This window comes from Selaginella moellendorffii, unplaced genomic scaffold (assembly GCF_000143415.4).
Source record: "Selaginella moellendorffii unplaced genomic scaffold, v1.0 SELMOscaffold_63, whole genome shotgun sequence".
In the NCBI taxonomy this organism is placed as follows: Eukaryota; Viridiplantae; Streptophyta; class Lycopodiopsida; order Selaginellales; family Selaginellaceae; genus Selaginella; species Selaginella moellendorffii.
In genome coordinates this window covers 621262-638123 of record NW_003314324.1, presented here as the reverse complement: position 1 = coordinate 638123, position 16862 = coordinate 621262, and the positions used below count along the sequence as shown (strand labels likewise).

General features: G+C 47.4%; 6 protein-coding genes and 1 non-coding gene across 8 annotated transcripts; 3 read left to right on the top strand and 4 right to left on the bottom strand.

Moving 5' to 3' along the window:
• Window positions 1-219: 219 nt before the first annotated feature.
• Window positions 220-1147, top strand: LOC112351590 (3-oxoacyl-[acyl-carrier-protein] synthase 3 B, chloroplastic-like). The gene is made up of 3 exons (XM_024689702.1): window positions 220-355; window positions 593-708; window positions 986-1147. Exons 1-3 carry the CDS (start codon window positions 220-222, stop codon window positions 1145-1147), a joined length of 414 nt encoding a protein of 137 aa, XP_024545470.1.
• A 100-nt stretch (window positions 1148-1247) lies between these two features.
• LOC9644652 (signal transduction histidine-protein kinase BarA) lies at window positions 1248-5765 on the bottom strand. The gene is made up of 9 exons (XM_024689776.1): window positions 4905-5765; window positions 3605-4504; window positions 3408-3524; window positions 3241-3362; window positions 2945-3170; window positions 2755-2863; window positions 2127-2532; window positions 1526-2072; window positions 1248-1471 (listed from the first exon to the last, which is right to left on the bottom strand). Exons 1-9 carry the CDS (start codon window positions 5256-5258, stop codon window positions 1250-1252), a joined length of 3003 nt encoding a protein of 1000 aa, XP_024545544.1. The 5' UTR covers window positions 5259-5765; the 3' UTR covers window positions 1248-1249.
• A 9-nt stretch (window positions 5766-5774) lies between these two features.
• On the bottom strand, window positions 5775-8121 carry LOC9644951 (LRR receptor-like serine/threonine-protein kinase GSO2). The gene has a single exon (XM_002984549.2). It carries the CDS (start codon window positions 8119-8121, stop codon window positions 5902-5904), a length of 2220 nt encoding a protein of 739 aa, XP_002984595.2. The 3' UTR covers window positions 5775-5901.
• Window positions 8122-8583: 462 nt separating this feature from the next.
• Window positions 8584-8665, top strand: TRNAS-GCU. Its single transcript has one exon. It is a non-coding gene; the product is annotated as a tRNA-Ser (tRNA).
• Window positions 8666-10303: 1638 nt separating this feature from the next.
• On the top strand, window positions 10304-11376 carry LOC9644651 (calmodulin-like protein 3). The gene has a single exon (XM_024689778.1). The coding sequence runs from the start codon at window positions 10446-10448 to the stop codon at window positions 11232-11234; it is 789 nt and encodes a 262-aa protein (XP_024545546.1). The 5' UTR covers window positions 10304-10445; the 3' UTR covers window positions 11235-11376.
• On the bottom strand, window positions 11257-13324 carry LOC9644650 (trichohyalin). Its single transcript, XM_024689777.1, has 10 exons — window positions 13182-13324; window positions 13074-13133; window positions 12938-13012; window positions 12786-12875; window positions 12630-12731; window positions 12383-12577; window positions 12138-12278; window positions 11931-12077; window positions 11693-11854; window positions 11257-11610 (listed from the first exon to the last, which is right to left on the bottom strand). The coding sequence occupies exons 1-10, from the start codon at window positions 13215-13217 to the stop codon at window positions 11518-11520; spliced, it is 1101 nt and encodes a 366-aa protein (XP_024545545.1). The 5' UTR covers window positions 13218-13324; the 3' UTR covers window positions 11257-11517.
• Window positions 13268-14182, bottom strand: LOC112351613. 2 transcript variants are annotated; one of them, XM_024689780.1, is made up of 6 exons: window positions 14058-14182; window positions 13926-14001; window positions 13769-13850; window positions 13611-13693; window positions 13412-13539; window positions 13285-13355 (listed from the first exon to the last, which is right to left on the bottom strand). In XM_024689780.1, exons 1-6 carry the CDS (start codon window positions 14139-14141, stop codon window positions 13299-13301), a joined length of 510 nt encoding a protein of 169 aa, XP_024545548.1. In that variant the 5' UTR covers window positions 14142-14182; the 3' UTR covers window positions 13285-13298. The 2 variants fall into 2 exon arrangements, with proteins under 2 accessions (XP_024545547.1, XP_024545548.1); XM_024689779.1 differs by having other exon boundaries at window positions 13268-13539.
• Window positions 14183-16862: the final 2680 nt, after the last annotated feature.

Below are 16862 nucleotides of genomic sequence, written 5' to 3'. Positions count from 1 at the left end.
TAACATCACGGTAGAGACAATGACATCATTAAGTTATGCATGTTTACAATAAAGAATTGTTTCACGAGCACTTCTATGTTTTCGGGGTTATATGTGGCAAATCAATTGGGATGCCATAGCTCAGTTGCCTTTGACATTATAGCAACTTTATGGTTAATCTTATAGAGTCATGAGAGGTGGTTTTCTTATTAAAACTCGGCAATGTTTTCATGTACACTAATGTATGCATCTCCAGGAGGGAGATTCAAGACGGCTCTCGTAGTTGGGGCCGGTGTTCTGTCCAGATATGTGGACTGGACAGATGGGAAGACGTGTATTTTTTTTTGGCAATGTGGCTGGAGCTGCGGTACTCAAGGTGAGTAAAGAAAAGACATCACTATTGAAGCTTGTCAATATTGAGTCGTTGTCATCAAAGATTTAAACAAGATACCTATGATGGCCATATGCACATACCATGGCGTTTCACGAAAGAAAACTTTTCTCTGAGATCTTTCGAAAGAAGCATCAACCCAATTGTCATGCCATGAATGTTATATATTTGCGTTAGAAAGTTTTAGAACGCAATGCTGCGCCACGGCATCTCCGGAAACAGTTCCTGCAATTGGTTTAGATTCCCACTCTGGGAAAGGGCAATCCAGCGTGGCGAAGGGAGTGATCGCAGTTCTCCAAGAGACCATCTTCCAACTCCTCTCCAAGTTTCCGATAATCGTGAGCAGCACGAGATCCTGGCGGGAGCAGTCGCCATTCCGATTATACAGCCTCAAAGTTTTTGAAAGTTTTTTTTCGCGCGAATTCTAGGTGGTCACTTGCGAAGGGAGGCAACACAAAACTCTGCTCGGGCCATCCCCCTATGCTTCTCGATCTCGGTTTCTCCCCTCCAAAAGAATCTGGCCTACGTGGTGGAGCTCGAAGTTCTAGAATATTGACCACCTCACTCGTTCCCTTCTTGTCTCACCCTTGCTTTCTCATGAGCTTCCTGTAGTAGAGCAAAAGCACTGGAGCTCTCGATCGCCCCGTGAAGGAAGCACTACGGTTGTCTGGCCGCTGGACCAATCGATCGATCGATCCTTTGGATCTGGGAACGAGCCACAGGGATGCGCGCCTAGTGTTCCCTTTTGCGAGCAGTATTCAGGTAAGCAACCTTTAAGCTCTCGGAAGAACAACTTCTATGTCTAGCTCTCCAAGAATCCAAGTCTCTCCTCTATCGACAAATGGAAAGCTTCTCTCAGAAAGTTGGCTCTCCAAGATTCTAGGAAGAACAGTGGCTCATTACTCTTTGGATTACATCGACAAGTTGCTTGGCCCGGAATGGTTTGCAAGCGTATGCATCCATTCCCGCCTCGATACACTTGTCCTCGTACCCCTGGATCGCGTGAGCCGTGAGCCCGATTATCGGCTTGGACCGATACCCGGCTAGTTTCTCTTGGGCTCGGATGCTCCTCGTAGCCTCTAAGCCATCCAAAACTGGCATCTGGACGAACAAGAAACTCAGATCTGGAAGAACTAAAGGGAAGAAAAAACTCACCTGGACGTCCATGAGGATGAGATCGTAGCGATCACGGTCTCTCTCCAGCGCGCTCAAGCACTGCTCGCCATCGCCCACCACTTCCACCGTGGTGCCAAACTTGCGTAGCTGCTGGCACGCCACCTTTTGGTTTATAACGTTGTCCTCGGCGAGCAGGACTCTCATGCCGCGCAGTATGCCAAGGTCCTCCGGCGGTGCCACCGGACCAAGTTGAGTTACTCCGGACACACTGCGCGCCTCCGCTGAAGTGCCGCAAGGTGCAGCCGAGTGACGTTGGTTAGCACCGCGCGGCAGGGAGTAGCCGGAGTTTGGAGTTTCTTCGTGTGTCCTGAGCCCATTGGAGTGACACGATGCTTCTTCGGCGGATTGTATCCTGTCCTGGTATTGGATGGACTCTACCTCCTCGATTTCCAGGCTCTTCTTTACTGCTCCTCGATTTGATTCTTGTGTTGCCACTACTCGATCGAAGCAAGCAGCGAAGTAAAATGTGCTGCCTTTGCCGGCTTCGCTCTCGAGCCAGATCCGGCCTCCCATCATCGCCACCAATCTGGAAGAACAAACTTGGAAACATTGAGAAAGAAAACCATTCGAGACTACATACCTTTCGACAATGCTGAGTCCCAGACCAGTTCCTCCATACAGCCGGGTGATGGAAGTATCGGCCTGAGAGAAAGCTTTGAAAACTTCCTTCTGTTTCTCCTGGCTGATACCAATGCCGGTGTCTTTGACGGAGAACAAAACACACACAGCCTCTTCTTCCCTTCGCTGCGGATCATTCGAGACATGATTCCTGGGACTCACGAGCTTGAGGCTGTTGCTTCCGTCCGAGTGAAGGAATGCTCGAGGGGAGGCTAGCGTGCTGTGGCTGGAGCGTCGTCTCTCCAAGGCTTTGACGTACTCGAGCGCTTGCGAGGTGGAGGAAGTGGCCCTCAGGAAGTCGTCCTCGGTGTAGAGTTTCGCGGACAGAAAAACGGAGCCTCGCTGCGTGAACTTGATGGCGTTTCCCACTGCAAGAAAGTAGAAGTTGGCATCAAGACAACATCCAAATCAAAGGTTGAACTTGAATATAAAACGAGCAAGCAAACAAAAAACACGAGAGAGATCAGCATCACGAAGAACAACCGAGCCAAGAATTCGATGGAAATACCAAAACCTTTGAAGAGCTTTTGATGGAAAATAGAGCTAAAGAAGAGCAATGCAAAACTAGGAAAACTAGAGAAGATACTCACCAAGATTTAAGATACACTGCTGGAGCCGCCCAGCGTCACCGATAAGTTGCTGTGGAACTTCAGCCGAGACCTCCCACGACATATCCAAGTCCTTTTGCCTGGCACTGACCTGGAAGAAAACTCAAGAAATTATCTTTCACTCGAAAGCTAGAAAACTATGCCGAGATGATAAGAGGATCCATGCTCTTACTTGAAGCATTTTCATGGTGGAGCTGAGCAAGTCACAGACGTTAAAGGGGACGTGTTCTAGCTCCAAACGGCCAGCCTCGATCTTGGCAAGGTCGAGAATGGTGTTGACAATGTGGAGGAGCGAGTCGGCCGACTGTGCGACCGTGTCCAGATGTTCACGTTGTTCTTCCGTGAGATTCGTGTCCAAAGCCAACGAGGCCATTCCAATTATCGCATGAATCGGTGTCCTGCGATTCAAAAGCTTGAGTTGACGAACTAAAGTCGGGTAGGAAGAACGAGAAACTTGAAATGTTCTACCTGATTTCGTGACTCATGTTGGCCAGAAACTCCGACTTCGCGCGGCTTGCTTCTTCTGCCGCGGCTTGTGATTCTTGGAGCTCTTTGTTTGCGAGCTCCAGCTCGTTAGTTCGTGCTTGAACCTGCGGAGAAGTCATAAGACATCGACTAGACAAGCTTGCTACTACCTGTAGCTCGAGAGTGGAATTCATCTCGTTAAGTTCTCCTTCCATTTGCTTGCGATCGTGAACTATCGCAGCAAGAGTAATAGCTACTATTGCCAATACGCAAACGAACATTTGCACCTGAAAGAACCAGAGTAAGAACAAAGGATCATCAAAGGAAGCAGAACTTGGAAAGAAGAGAAAACCTGTTTTCACTACACCTGGAGCAAAGAATGGTTGTTGTTCTTACGATAAAGAGGTCCTCGATGCTTGGCAGTGCCAGCGCTCGCGATCACTGCCACGACCAGCACGGCCAGAGGAAGCCCAATGCGATTGAATCGAAACGAGGCCCAGATCACCACCGGGAAAACCAAGTATGACAGCCTCTGGACGAAGCTCAAATCGCCAACGCCAAAGTTGAAGAAGATGACGAGCGACAAAACGATGAGCAAGACGAACAAGGCGATGCACTCTCCTGTCCGGACGATGCACTTCCGGATGGAGCGAGCGTCGGGAGCTCTCGAGAGGATGAGCGATGGGAGTGGCTGAGGCTTGGACGTCGTCGATAACGATCGAAGTCGCAAGTAACTCTCCGGTGGAGCGCTCTCCATTTCGCTCGTCACAGATGATATCCTCGCATCGTTTGCGGAGGTGGTGGCGGTGGTGATGTTTCCATCGTCGACTAGCTTGTCTTTGATTCTCAGCAAATCCAAGAGCTTCCCAGTGACTCCACGCCTCTCGGCTGCTTTGGTTTCTCGATCACCACCCTCGTCGGGAATTTGGATGGAGTGTTGGTGGCTCTCCTGGAATCGCTTGCTCCCATACATTTTCCAGAATTGCGAGGCATAGCTTCTGCTGCGTCCCCAGTGGATCGGCGACGTCCCTGGAACGAAGAGGTTCCAGAGGTGGAGGACGCAGGGAGTGTAACACAGGATCGCGGAGAGATCGCCCAACACCCAAGTTGGCCAGATTTCCAGAAACTCGCTCCACTCGGCCAATCCAAACACGGACAAAGAGAGCGCGTTGCCGGTTCCAAAAACGAAGCTGACGAACGGGGCCACGCTGAAGAACCAAAGAGCGTCGTGAAGAGTGTCTACGGTCCGTGCACCTTTCCTCGCTTCCTGGAAGGAAAAAAGATGAGTTTTTTTTGCGCATGCATACGTCAAATCAAGTCCCAGAAGAAGAAAGCACGAACTTGAGAAGGAAAAAATCATCAATGAAGAGGATTTATCGATTCACAGAAGTAAGAAAAAAAAAAAAACGGGAGAGAAGAGCTCCGCGAATGAAAGAGAAAGAAATCTAAACTCATGGATGAATCCAAGCTGAAAGCCCACGATCGAGAAACACCATCTATCGAAAGGTAGAACAAGAAAGAATCTAACGACGAAAAGATCTATCCAAACTTACGGCGGTGGAAAAAAATCCAAGAACAAGGAAAAAACCAAACAAAGAAAGCCATGGATGATTCAGCGCGAAGTTTACCAGGGAGAACGACGAAGGAAGCAAGCAAACGCGCTCTACCTGGACTTGGAAGCACATCTTGCTATTGTTGATCTGGGGCGGATGATTGAGCAGCCATCCACAAGTCATGGCCTCGAGCGTGGAGAAGATCGCGCAGCCGCAAGACGCCGGCAAGTAAGCTCGCGGCCGCCGCCCATGGAAGTACCAGACATTGATCCCCAGCGTTCCCAGCAGCAATCCCGCCCAAATGTTGTAGCCCACGATCAAAACCAGCGCTACCATCAATCCCGACGGCGCCCAGATGGGCGATGCCTGCGCTCTCACCACAGATAGCGTATCCGACAGCTTCCCAGTTCCAATGTAGAGCCACATGATCGCGGCATTCACTGCCAGCCAGCGAGAAACCTCGCGCATTTTGGCGCTCCTGGATCGATCTTTCGGCCCCGGGCGGGGAATCTAGCCACTCTAGCTACGACCCAAGTGCGTGATCTTGCCTGGATTGCTGGCGATCGAGGGAATGGCAGGGATGATGATCGTCCATGATTCTTCTTTTTCTTGGTTTTCTTGTTCTTGGATGGAGGTTTTAATTGCGAGAGGAACTTTAATGGCGATCACTCACCTACTTGAGTCGCCGCGGCGGCTGCCAATCTCGGTGTTGGCGATGGCCGAGGATCTCGATTTCTCCTCGCCGGGGCGTGGAAGAAATTGAATCGCCCAGGCGGAGATGGAGATTTTCTAGCGATCCTGGGTTTCTTTCTTTCGCTCGATCGAAATTGGCTTTAGATTCTTCCAGAGCCTCTGGCGATCGATCCAAGAGATGGATGGATTGGAAGGAATGGATTGAACGCATCCACTCACTGTTCTTCTAGGCTCGATCTTTCTCTCTTCTTTCTTTTCCATGGTAAAGGTGATGGTCGGCATCTCCAGCTTTGATTAAAGAAAGTAGCCATTCAAGAATGTGTGATGTAGACTGGATCTCCATCCTCACGGAAGAAATATTCTTTTTTCTGCCGTAAAATTTCAAATTTGAGGATATTCTACGCATTTAGAGCTCTAGCTAGGGTTTCGTGGGGCATGGAGACAGGGGCTTGCCGCAGAGCCCCGGATTGCCGGCGAAGTTCTCCGGATCCATGGTGCTCAGCGGCGCTCCATCAGGTATGGCGCCAGTGAGCTGGTTGTGGGAGACGTTCAAGTAGCGCAGGCGCTTGAGCGCCAGGAATTCCACTGGAATCTTGCCTGTCAAGCGATTCTGGGCGAGATTCATCCTCTGCAGGCTCGTGAGGTTGGCGAGGCTGCGCGGGATCTCGCCCGCGATCGCGTTGTCGTCCAGGTAGAGCCCCGTGACTTGGGTCAGCTGGCCGAGCTCCGGTGGAATTCTTCCAGTGATGATGTTGGAGCTCAGCCTCAGTACTGCGACGCTGTCGGAGTCGTCTTGGATCATCCGGATCTTGGAGAACCAGCTTGGGATGGCTCCTGTGAGGTGGGAATGGTCGAGAGTGAGGAAGGAGACTTGGGAGAGTGTGGTCAGTCCCTCGAGAGCCTGGAAGCTGAGATTGTTGTGCTCCAATCCAAGCGAGTAGAGCACTCCTTTTCCCAAGTTGGACAGGTCCGCCGGTACTCCCGTGAGAAAGTTGGAGCTAAAGTCCGAGTAAGTCAGCCTGGGGAGAGTTTTTCCAAAGCTGTCTGGGAGTTTTCCTTGGAGTTTGTTGGATTGGAGGAAGAGATTTGTGAGGTTGGAGTTCCGTCCGAGAGCAGCGGGTATAGTTCCGGTGATGGAGTTGAAGGAGAGGTCGATGAGACACGAAGATCCTAGGGGCTGTTGCTTGAGGTTGAGGTTTGCAAACCAGGAAGGTATCGGTCCTTGGAGTTTGCAGCGACTGAGAGAGATGGTTGAGAGCTCCGGGAGTGTTGCCAGTCCAGAGATGGCGTCAAAGCTTCTGATATCGTTGTTGTCTAAGTAGACAGCGTTCAAATTGACGAGCTTGGCCATGTTGGTGGGGAGTCCAGTGAGGTTGTTCATCGAAAGCTGGAGGACTGTGAGATTTTTGAGGCCTCGAGCAAATCCCTCTGGAACTCGCCCGGACAGCAGGTTTTCGGAGGCCCAAAAGACTTCAAGACTGGACAGAAGTCCCAAAGATTCGGGAATGCTGCCGCTCAATGAGTTGGACGTAACGTCGAGCTTGACAAGTCTGCTAAGTTGGCCGAGAGAGCTCGGTATTTGTCCCGTAAGCCCAGTGCTGGAGACCGAAAGCTCTTCCAGGGAAGAGAGCTGGCCGAAGGAGCTGGGGATGGGACCACGCATACCTGCATTTTGAGACAGCTCCAACACTTTGAGCTTCTTCAGGTTCCCAAGCGTGTCGGGGATTCGTCCAGCGGCTTTGGTGCCGGAGATTCTCAGAGTTTCCAAGCTGGTAAGCTTGCCAATCTCAACAGGTATACTGCTGCTGACGAGCGTGTTGGAGATGTCCAGGAAACGCAGCTTGGGGAGGTTGCCGAGAGATGGAGGAATGGAACCAGAAAACTTGGTACCACTCAAGTCGAGATACTCCAGGTTTTGAAGGCCGCCGAGAAACGCCGGTATGGACCCTGTGAGCCGGAGGCCGTCCGAGAGATCGAGCGTTTGAAGATTTTTGAGTTTACTCAAGGACGAAGGAATGGAGCCCGTGAACCAGCTTCCTTGGAGATTTAAGATGGTGAGATTCTCGAGGCTGGCGAGGAACGAAGGAATGCTGCCGGCAGACGCATCAGCTCTTTCCAGGATGAGCTTCCTCAAGCTGGTAAGTTTTCCAATAACCGATGGAAACGGTCCTTCGAATCTGTAACCTGACAGATCCAGCGTTTGCAGCGTGGATGCGAGCTGAGCAAGCGACGCTGGCAGTGCTCCGGAGAAGAAGTTGGTGCCCAAGTCGAGAACCTCCAGCCGAAGTAGCTTACCAAAGGTGGAAGGTATCGGACCGTCCATGCTATTGCCGTGGACGTTGAGCGTACGGAGGTGGGAGAGGCTTCCCAGCTCCGGAGACAGCGTACCTGTTAATCCCAGGGACTCCAGCTTGAGCTCGCTCACCCGGCCGCTAGCTCCATCGCATTTGATACCAGACCACTCGCAGCAACTGGATTGCGGGCTCCAAGTGGTAAGTAGCTTGCTTCGATCTTGGTCGGCGTCCTTGAAAGCCAGCAATGCCTTTTCATCTTCACTGTTGCAGGACGCTGCGGTGGTGTGGTGGGCGAGCAGTGAAACTGTCAAAACAACAAGGAAAGACATACTTGTTCTAGACATTGCGACTAAAACCACGGATCAGTGACGAGGTAAAGTCGCTTGTTGTTTCGTAGGTACTTCTTTGTACTGATCTTATCTACAGGGATACGAGTTCTTAATTGCTGTCGGTGTCAGCCATTGTTTTGGACTTTGTTCGTCGATGGCTGTGCACCTTGGAAAATGGTTAGTAGTTTTTATGGGGTTTCTATGGTGTGCTGTTTCTTCTCACATTACCAATGGAACGCGCGGGAGTTGGAATCTCACTCTTTTGTTCTTACCATTCTTGAGGTACTCATAACTTTTTCTGTCATTGCAGTCGCCATTTCTTGGCCTTTGTGTTCGATTGCTGGCAACGTCAGAAACAATTGGTGGCCTGGAGGTTATCTTTTAGTTCCAAGTTCAATGGTTCTTCCTTGCATTAATTTACAACTCACAAGGTATGGCCAAGAAAAAATTATATGTTGACAATTTGAACAACGTAGTGTCGCTTTGGCCGAGTGGTTAAGGCGTGTGCCTGCTAAGTACATGGGGTTTCCCCGCGAGAGTTCGAATCTCTCAGGCGACGCAATCGTTCTGTTAATTGTTTCATCTTTTTCCCAAGTTTCTTGGAGTGGAGACAGTGAGCGATAGTTCTCACTTTAAGATCAAGCCCTCGTCTCTTACGCGGAGTTGGCTGCCCTTGGCTGAATGGGCATCTTTCGGATATGAAGCGTATCTTTGGAATGGTCCAGCGGGGACAACTATGGTGAAAGCGTATTCAGAGAATGTTTGCTTAGAGATAGCCAGGCTAGTGTTTGAAAGGGTATAATAACTGCATATGCCCAATCAGGGCATATTGAAGACGATGAACTTCTTTTCAAAAACATACCACAAAGTAGCTTTGTAACGTCGACTACTAGCTATGCACAAAACGGCATTATAGAGAAATCACGACACTCGTTTGACGTGGCGCGGGTGGAAAACCTTGACGTGGAATGTCATGATAGCAGCATATGCCCAGAAAACTGGGCAAATGACCATTATGATCCAAGCATATTAGACTCTTCCACAGAATGACAAGGCGAGACAGGGTCGCTTGGACTACCATGGTACAGGTATATGCGCAGAATGGTTACTATGACGAGGCAAAGTGGGTGTTTGACCCCATGCCAAATCGCGACGTGGTAGCTTGGACTTACTTGATCCAGGTGTACGGGCAGAACAAGGGTCACGCCGTTGCGAAGGAACGGAACATACATGACATGGTAACTTGGACATGAGACCATGTTGCTGCCTTGTATGATCCTGGAGGGATTTGATCCGGATCAGGTGACTTTTAGCATTGTTCTTGGCACCTATAGTCACTCTGGATCCCTAGCAGCGGAGCTTGTTGAGAGTATGCCTTACAAGGCTGATAGTTTTGCGTGGACGATCCTTCTCGGGGCTTGTAATGCTAGCGGTGATCCTGTTCAAGGCTTGCTAAACAGTCATCGATGGTCAACAGGTTTCTAGCTCTGGCCCTTACGTGACTTTCTTTAAAACGTAGTAAGAACTTGAGATTGGTCACAATTTCGTGGAGGATAGATCCGGAAAACTTTGGCAGGGTAGCAGCGTTTGTCTGCGAACTAAAATACAGGTAAACGGTTGTCAGCGGAATAGGGACGGCTGACCCTAGACACTCCACGGCTTTTCGAAATCCCAAGAGACTCCACGAGAAAATTCAAGCTAATCAAGAGGACAGCTCCTTTGGATGATCACAACCTCTGGGTTTGGGGTAGCCAACTTGTCATTCTCCCAAGACTCTTCCAGGGTATTTCGTAATGAATGCCCGTTAGGTACGGTCTGGCAAGGGAAAAAATTTACTTTTTCGTACTTATACCCTTGTCTTTTGTAATCGTACCCAACCGTAAGGTCGTATACTTTGTCTATTCCTGGCAGACGTGCACATTGGTGTTGGGCTGGAATGGAGAGCTCATCTATTATGTGTTTAATTGAAATCTTAATATAAATTCCCATTTTATTTGGAGTATGTGTCCAAAACGACTTACAAGCAAAAAAATGCGGGCAATCTGCATCACTATGACATGCTAGCAAATGCCACGCATTGATTTTTTGCTGCCACGTCTGCCATGATATAATGGGACCGCCTGAAATTTCCGCCACCTTTCTTCGTTTGTCCAACTCCACCTCTCCTTTTATAATTTTACGTGAAAACCTAATCAGGGTTTCTTAAATAACCGTTGGCATTTATATACAAGAGTGGCTCTTGTGCGTAAATATTCTCCTCTCTTCCTCTCTTCCCTCTATTAGATTATCGATCTGGAGCCCTCTAGAGCGAGCAATCCCACCTCTAGAACTCATCGCAAATGGCATCGCGATCGAGGAAGCCCACTCTCGAGCTCCAGATCCCAGCGCCCGACGAGAATCCCATGCTGCTCCCACTGATCGATTTCAACTGGCACTTCCAGTCGATCGTGTCGCCCAGCGGCAGCTCCAGCGCCTCCCAATCGCCGGTTCTCAGCCCGCGGGGATCGAGCGAGCAGTCCGAGGAGGAGTGCCTGCGCGACGAGTTCTTGCGCGTCTTCCAGGCGATTGACGAGAATGGCGATGGGCTCATCAGCAAGGAAGAGGTGGGCAAGCTCATGGCGAAGCTGGGCCACGGGATGAGCGATTCCGACCTGGAGCTCCTCATGCTCACCGTCGATCTCAACGGCGATGGATGCGTGGATTTCGAGGAGTTCCAGGCCCTGTACATTACGAGCGTGGAAGGCGGGCGCATCGACGGCGGTGGAGGCGTCGGCGGCGGCGGTGGCGACGGTGGCGATGGCGCGGAATCCTCCGACTCTTCTTCTTCTTCTTCCTTTTCCTCTCTGGCGAATCCCCGCGGCGAGGAGGACGAGGAGGAGAATCTGAGGGATGCGTTCCGGGTGTTCGACCAGAATGGCGATGGATTCATCACCGCCGAGGAACTCCACCGCGTGCTCTCCCGCCTGGGATTCATCCAGGGCGCGCGCAGCATTGCCGCTTGCAAGAACATGATCCGGGGGGTGGATTCCAACGGCGATGGGCTGGTCGATTTCCTGGAATTTAAAAACATGATGCTGGAGCGCCCATCGCCCAGATCCTACTTCGCGACCATGATCGAGGCGAACTGACAGTTCACGTACGGCAAGATTATGCCCCAGGTAATATACGCATATGCTTGATTTTGAATAGAAGCCATTGTATGGTAGAGGGACTTCCCCTTGACAAAACTCGCAGTAGTTCTATGACGTAAATGTACAATTTTTTTTTTCAGTGTTCTTGCCCGTTAGTTTTGTTCGTCGCTTGCCATCGCGTGAATCTATGCTGCGCTTAAAAATCCCATCCCACCAATTCGATCGAAGGCCTCTCTCCCTCCAAAGTTTCAAGCTTCCGAGAAGAAAATAACGCTGCTTATCACTCACCTATGGACGGGAGGCCACTTTTCCCCACTTTCTCGAGCTCGGCTCGGCCCTCCTCGCTCAAGGACTCCCTCCACTTCTTGCTCACCTGGGACGAAACGTAAACATCGTTAGCGCTTGCGTGGTTCTGTCTAAACGAGAAAAGGAGAGCTTTGGACGATGGATTTTACCGAAAGCCGCTCGAGCTGCTGGTTCATGGACTGGCGGTGGATTGAAAGATTAACATTTGCTGCTCTGTGGCGTTCCTGAGCATGCTGTCTCGACTCTAGCAGCCGTCGCACTCTATCGGTCTCCGCCTCGATTTTCTGGAGGATTTGCATCCTCTGGAGAGCCTGTTTTTGGATCCAAACAAGAACATCAGTGTTGAGAGAAGGGCCCAAGGATTTGAAAAGAAGAGAAAAGAGAGACCTTGACACGTTTGATGTTTTCAACTCTCGTTGTCTTGTCCTCAAACTCGATTTGATGCTCGACGGCTCTACGCGCATTGGCCAGTTTCTTTTGCATGATGAAGTTTTGTAATATCATATCAGCTTCATGAGCCTTGGCTAGGAGTTCCTGTGCGGGCAAACAGAAAAGTTTCTTCGGAGTGAAAGAAGTAAAAAACATGTCCCGTACCTGAACTCTCCGTTCACGCTCGTTCTGGGCTTCTCTGATAACTTCCTGTCGCTGCTGTTCCTTCATTTCTTCCTTTCGCCTCTTCTCGGCCTCTAGTTGCCTGTGCCTCTCCTCTTGCATCTTGAGCTTTATCCTCAGTTCCTGGAAGTGGCAAAGACGTTAGCACAAACATCGGCAGTGGTGCTATCAGTAAAATCGAGCAATAATTCAGCCATCTGACGATCCAGCCCAGTAGCAGTACTCACTTCCTGCTTGTGCTCATAGTCCGACTGTCGCTTGGCAAGTTGATGAGCGAAGTTTTCGACGACTTGCTGGTGGCGTTCCTCGGCCAGCCGGCGAGCCTCTGCATTTGCTGCTTGCCTTTCCTTATTTTGTTGCTCCATCACCCGCTGCCTTTCCTGATCTTTCCTCACCATGTCCTCCTGTCTCTTCCTCAATACCTGCAAAAGAGCAAAAGTTACACACAACTACATGCAGAAAAATGGTACAGACCTCCTGCTGAGCTTCCTGTATCCTTTCAAGCTGCCGTCGGAATTCCTCCTGTTTTTGCTGTCTCTCTTGCTCTTTCCGCACTGCTTCACGTTGTAGTTGTTTCTGGAGATTAAACAAGCGTTAGGAACCCATGCATCGAAAACGCAGTCTACGCACCTGACGTTCAGCTTCTATCTGCATTTGCTGCTGTTCACGAGCATATCTCTCCGCAGCCATCTGCCTGCTCCTCTTTTCCAACGCTTCTTCCTGCGCCAAAGAAAGAATAAGTATGTCTGTGTGTAAGGAGATAACTATCGAGTTTTTCATACCTCCTTGACCTTCTCAAGCTCTTTCTTCCGTAGCTCCTCTTGCCACTCCTTGTCCTTTTTCAACTTTTCAGCTTTCTGTCCAGAAGAAAGTTACGAAAATTATCGTGTGATGCTACTGCTTTTGATTTTCAAATACCTTTCTTTCCGCAGTCCTCCTTTCCGCCTCAACCCGTGCTTGGTTCTCATCGGCCATTTGCTGTTTACGGAAACAGTAAGATGCAACAAATCACTGGAAATCACAGACCTGTCTTTGAGCTTCGTACTTGGCCATTTGCTCCATCTCTCGCTGCTGCCTTCGACGGAGTGCTTCAATTCTTTTTCTATCCTGCAAAGTACTAGGACAGAGCTTGTTCAATTAACCTTAAACAAAACGAGTGACGATCGCGATAGTAGTAAAGAGTGAGTACTGCCGACTGGGCTGTGATCGCTACACGTAAGTCGATTCCCCGAGCAAACAAGACTTGGAGTTTTTACCCTGTCCATAAGGTCTCTATCCCCTCCGCCCTTGCGCCTTTTCTCGGATGCAGCAGAAGCTCGCGACTTGTCCTCGTCGGACTTTCGTATCAAGCGTTCTCTTTCCTCTTTCAATCTTTGCAGCTTCTCTGCATTCAGGTCGCTAGGCGATTCACAAACCATTACTTGATATGCGAGATTGGAGGGGTCTGTACCTCACCTCTTCTTTGAGTTTCATGGTGGTCGTATTTTATCTGCTGGAACTCTCGGCGCATTCCCCTCTCGGCGAAAGTGTCCATTGGCCTTGAAAGTTTCCAAAGGGCAAAGATAAGAAGAAGCTAGCAGAAAGAAAAGAAATAGCTGGATTTCTCGCCATACCTGTACACCACCTCGCTGGGATCAATTCCAAGATGGAGACATGCCTGGAGAGATCTGGGACTTGAAAGCCTGACAGTATGATCTGCGAAGAAAAACGCAGGAAATTTAAAATCGCGTTCCCGCCAAAACGAAAAACGCAAAAAAAGACGAGACATACCCGTGACTTCCAGGAGATCATCCAGATTGACGAATTTCTTGTCCCTGGGGGAATGCTTGGCAGCATCGATGGCATGCTGCGAGGAAGTGATTGGGATTGAATGGATCTATCGGCGAGAGAATCGCAATGTACCTTCCAAGCGCGGAGCATTTGCTCCGTCCATAAATCTGGCGGCACGCTGGGATCATTGATGACCGCTCCCGGAGTGTGCGACATGGCGCCTCGCCGAAGCAGTTGTCCCTCAGGATTTTTCTCCCGAAAACCCTAACCCTAGAGAAGCCAAAAAAAGTTTTTTCTTTTTTTATTTGCCATATTTTGTTTCCACTGGGCCAACCGTGGCGACCCTTGAAGCACGAAACCGTGACGTGGTCCAGTCAGGGGTTGCCATCGAGCTCACGGGCGTAACGCTGGCGCCGGCCGACATGGTGACGTGTCAGTTAACTCTTGACGGTTGAGCCTTCGGCGAGTTCGTAGTGTTTAATTTTTCTTTCGTTTCCAGGTCGGTTTGATCTCGTGCTCTCTCTAATTTCTAATTCCTTTTACTCTCGTTGCCACGGGACCACATTCACTGGATGTATATGCAGCTTCTTCTTGCTATGCTAAGTTGTGAAGTCTATTTCATTAATCCTCATAAATTGCCTTTTAGGCTAGACTATAGAAAAGATTGACAAGTGGCCACTGCAATCAAACAAAAGTTGGAAGCCCATCAATAGGACAAAGGGAGATGAAGGAAACCAGAGGTCCAATTAATATCGTGATGATTAAGGAAGCTAAAGTAGCGCAGCAAATCCTAGGGCAGGAGACTACTAGATAAAGGAGAGGGAGCTCGAGACAAGTGCCAGCATGAGAATCCGCTAGTAAACAAGAAACCAAGAATCAAATATAAGTAATGTTTACTAACTTAATTAATTTTGGTGAAAGAAAATGTGATTAGGGGTGACTATGTAAAACGCTAATTAGCACTACCTTTTACACCATTCTCTTCTCCAGAAGACGGTCTGGCAGAACATTTAGAACATCTGCTGGATTGCCACAAGAACTTAAAACTCCTAAAGCACCACATTGTAGTTATTGGTAATTATGACATAATAAAAAATTAAAATTCTGGTAGAAGCATTAGCTAAATAGAATTTAGATGAACTATAAACCAACCTTAAACTTAAATTAAAGCTATAATTCTAAAACTAATAAGGGACTTCAAGTGGGTTTAATCTTGAGTTTATTGACACTTTGATGCAAATATATGATACTGGTAAGCATAATTCATAACTTTAAATATTATACCACCTTTTTGTTCATGTTACAGATCTTGTATAAAGGAGGAACATGTAAAATTGTAAATTGCATCACTAATTCCACTAAGTTTGAGCACATTTTCTTAATCTGATACTATGTTAACAAACCTGGGCAATGTGTGGACCTATTTAACAAAGCAGCAAAACATAACTTAGTTTTATTCAAGCTTAGATCAAGTTTACCTGTTATTGTTTTCATAATCCCATTAACCTTGTAGGAATATATTTTAGTGTCTTAGACTCCAAAATCATTGTTAACTCAAGACTCACAACTTATCTAATATTATACATTGAAGTTTGTTTATATTCATTTTTCATATCCTCTTTATCCCTACCTTAAAAGGAAAAAAGAATTTAAAGCATTGATTCTATTTATACTCTTTGCATTTATCCTTGCTTTAACATGTATATGTATCATGTATATGTATATGTATATGTATCATATATATTCAGCCTCACTTCACTATCATATGCACTTGGAAACACAAAAAGAAAGAAAATATATTCAAGAGAAAAACTCCTATACTCTCAAGAGAATTGAAGAATTCTCCAATGGTAATGGTAAAACAAAAACTTCTAAAAATATTCACATTATGATTTAACCTTTGAAATAAGAAATTACTCAAAGTTAGGAAGCTACTCAAAGCTACTAAAGAAAAAAGCTAGGAAAGAACAAAAGGTAGAGAAAAAAGATTATATAGTAAATTGAAACTACAAAATGTCTAACTTATCCTCATAGTTATCCTTTTTAACAAGAGTTTACTTAAGTTTGTAAATATTGTCTTCCCAAAGGTTTGATCCTTACACTACATCATCTATAGCTCTCTAATTAATGTAATAATCACACTATATCAACAAGATAAAGCAAGACACTAAGAAAAACACTATGCCCATCGAAGTTGGTAATCATCTGGCAACGTATGAAAATCTTTGCTGGTGAGCTGACTGTGGAGGGCTGTTGATTGAGAAATGTGTTATTTAAGGTTGTAGATGCTACTCTATTATCCTCATCTAATAATGATTTTCGTGCTATTGTGTCCATATGGAAGAACTGTCCCCCCATCGTCGACAAAGGATTGATGCTCTAAAGCTTCTCCAACTCCAAAGTTTACACGACACAAAAAACTCTAGCAAAAGTCAGAAGAAAAGCTTCATGCCAAAGAAAAACTTACCTGTGATTGGAAGATCCAAAAGCAATGACAAAAGAGAAATATGGACATTTGCAACAGACAATGGTGAATGTAATGAAAATTGAAAAGAAAACTAAAACAATAACTAAGAAAGCTAAATTTGACAAAAAGAGTAGATTTAGATCTAAAGAACAGATAAAATAATCAAAGCCTAATATAAGGATATAAATATTTTTAATTAGGGTAAAGACTTTTTTATATAAATTAATCTGACGGATACACTATTATCTTTAGCGTATTTATACATGTATTTACAGATTATTGATGATAGTTAAATATAGAGACAATGTTGATTGATTGATTAATAGTTAAATACAGGTGTTAATAACAATGTTGATTGATTGATTGATAGTTGATAAATTTAAAGCTAGGCAATTATTGCAAAACATTGCAAAATATAATGGGGAGCGTGTATATTTTACTAATTGCTAGCCTGCTGTGGTTAGTGGTTG

Bases quoted from the DNA above. Each gene is read 5' to 3' on its own strand.
- LOC112351590 (XM_024689702.1), top strand. From the start codon at position 220: ATGTATGCATCTCCAGGAGGGAGATTCAAGACGGCTCTCGTAGTTGGG. The intron at 356-592 runs GTGAGTAAAGAA...CTCCGGAAACAG, and splicing joins CTGGAGCTGCGGTACTCAAG to TTCCTGCAATTGGTTTAGAT. The intron at 709-985 runs GTGAGCAGCACG...TTCCTGTAGTAG, and splicing joins TCTCCAAGTTTCCGATAATC to AGCAAAAGCACTGGAGCTCT.
- LOC9644652 (XM_024689776.1), bottom strand. From the start codon at position 5,258: ATGCGCGAGGTTTCTCGCTGGCTGGCAGTGAATGCCGCGATCATGTGG. The intron at 3,363-3,407 runs GTAGTAGCAAGC...ACTTCTCCGCAG, and splicing joins ATTCCACTCTCGAGCTACAG to GTTCAAGCACGAACTAACGA. The intron at 1,472-1,525 runs GTGAGTTTTTTC...TTGTTCGTCCAG, and splicing joins TCATCCTCATGGACGTCCAG to ATGCCAGTTTTGGATGGCTT.
- LOC9644951 (XM_002984549.2), bottom strand. From the start codon at position 8,121: ATGTCTAGAACAAGTATGTCTTTCCTTGTTGTTTTGACAGTTTCACTG.
- LOC9644651 (XM_024689778.1), top strand. From the start codon at position 10,446: ATGGCATCGCGATCGAGGAAGCCCACTCTCGAGCTCCAGATCCCAGCG.
- LOC9644650 (XM_024689777.1), bottom strand. From the start codon at position 13,217: ATGGAGCAAATGGCCAAGTACGAAGCTCAAAGACAG. The intron at 12,732-12,785 runs GTGCGTAGACTG...TTTAATCTCCAG, and splicing joins AGATAGAAGCTGAACGTCAG to AAACAACTACAACGTGAAGC. The intron at 11,611-11,692 runs GTAAAATCCATC...GTTTCGTCCCAG, and splicing joins AGCAGCTCGAGCGGCTTTCG to GTGAGCAAGAAGTGGAGGGA.
- LOC112351613 (XM_024689779.1), bottom strand. From the start codon at position 14,141: ATGTCGCACACTCCGGGAGCGGTCATCAATGATCCCAGCGTGCCGCCA. The intron at 13,851-13,925 runs GTATGTCTCGTC...TTTTCTTCGCAG, and splicing joins TGATCTCCTGGAAGTCACGG to ATCATACTGTCAGGCTTTCA. The intron at 13,540-13,610 runs GTGAGGTACAGA...ACCTGAATGCAG, and splicing joins CCATGAAACTCAAAGAAGAG to AGAAGCTGCAAAGATTGAAA.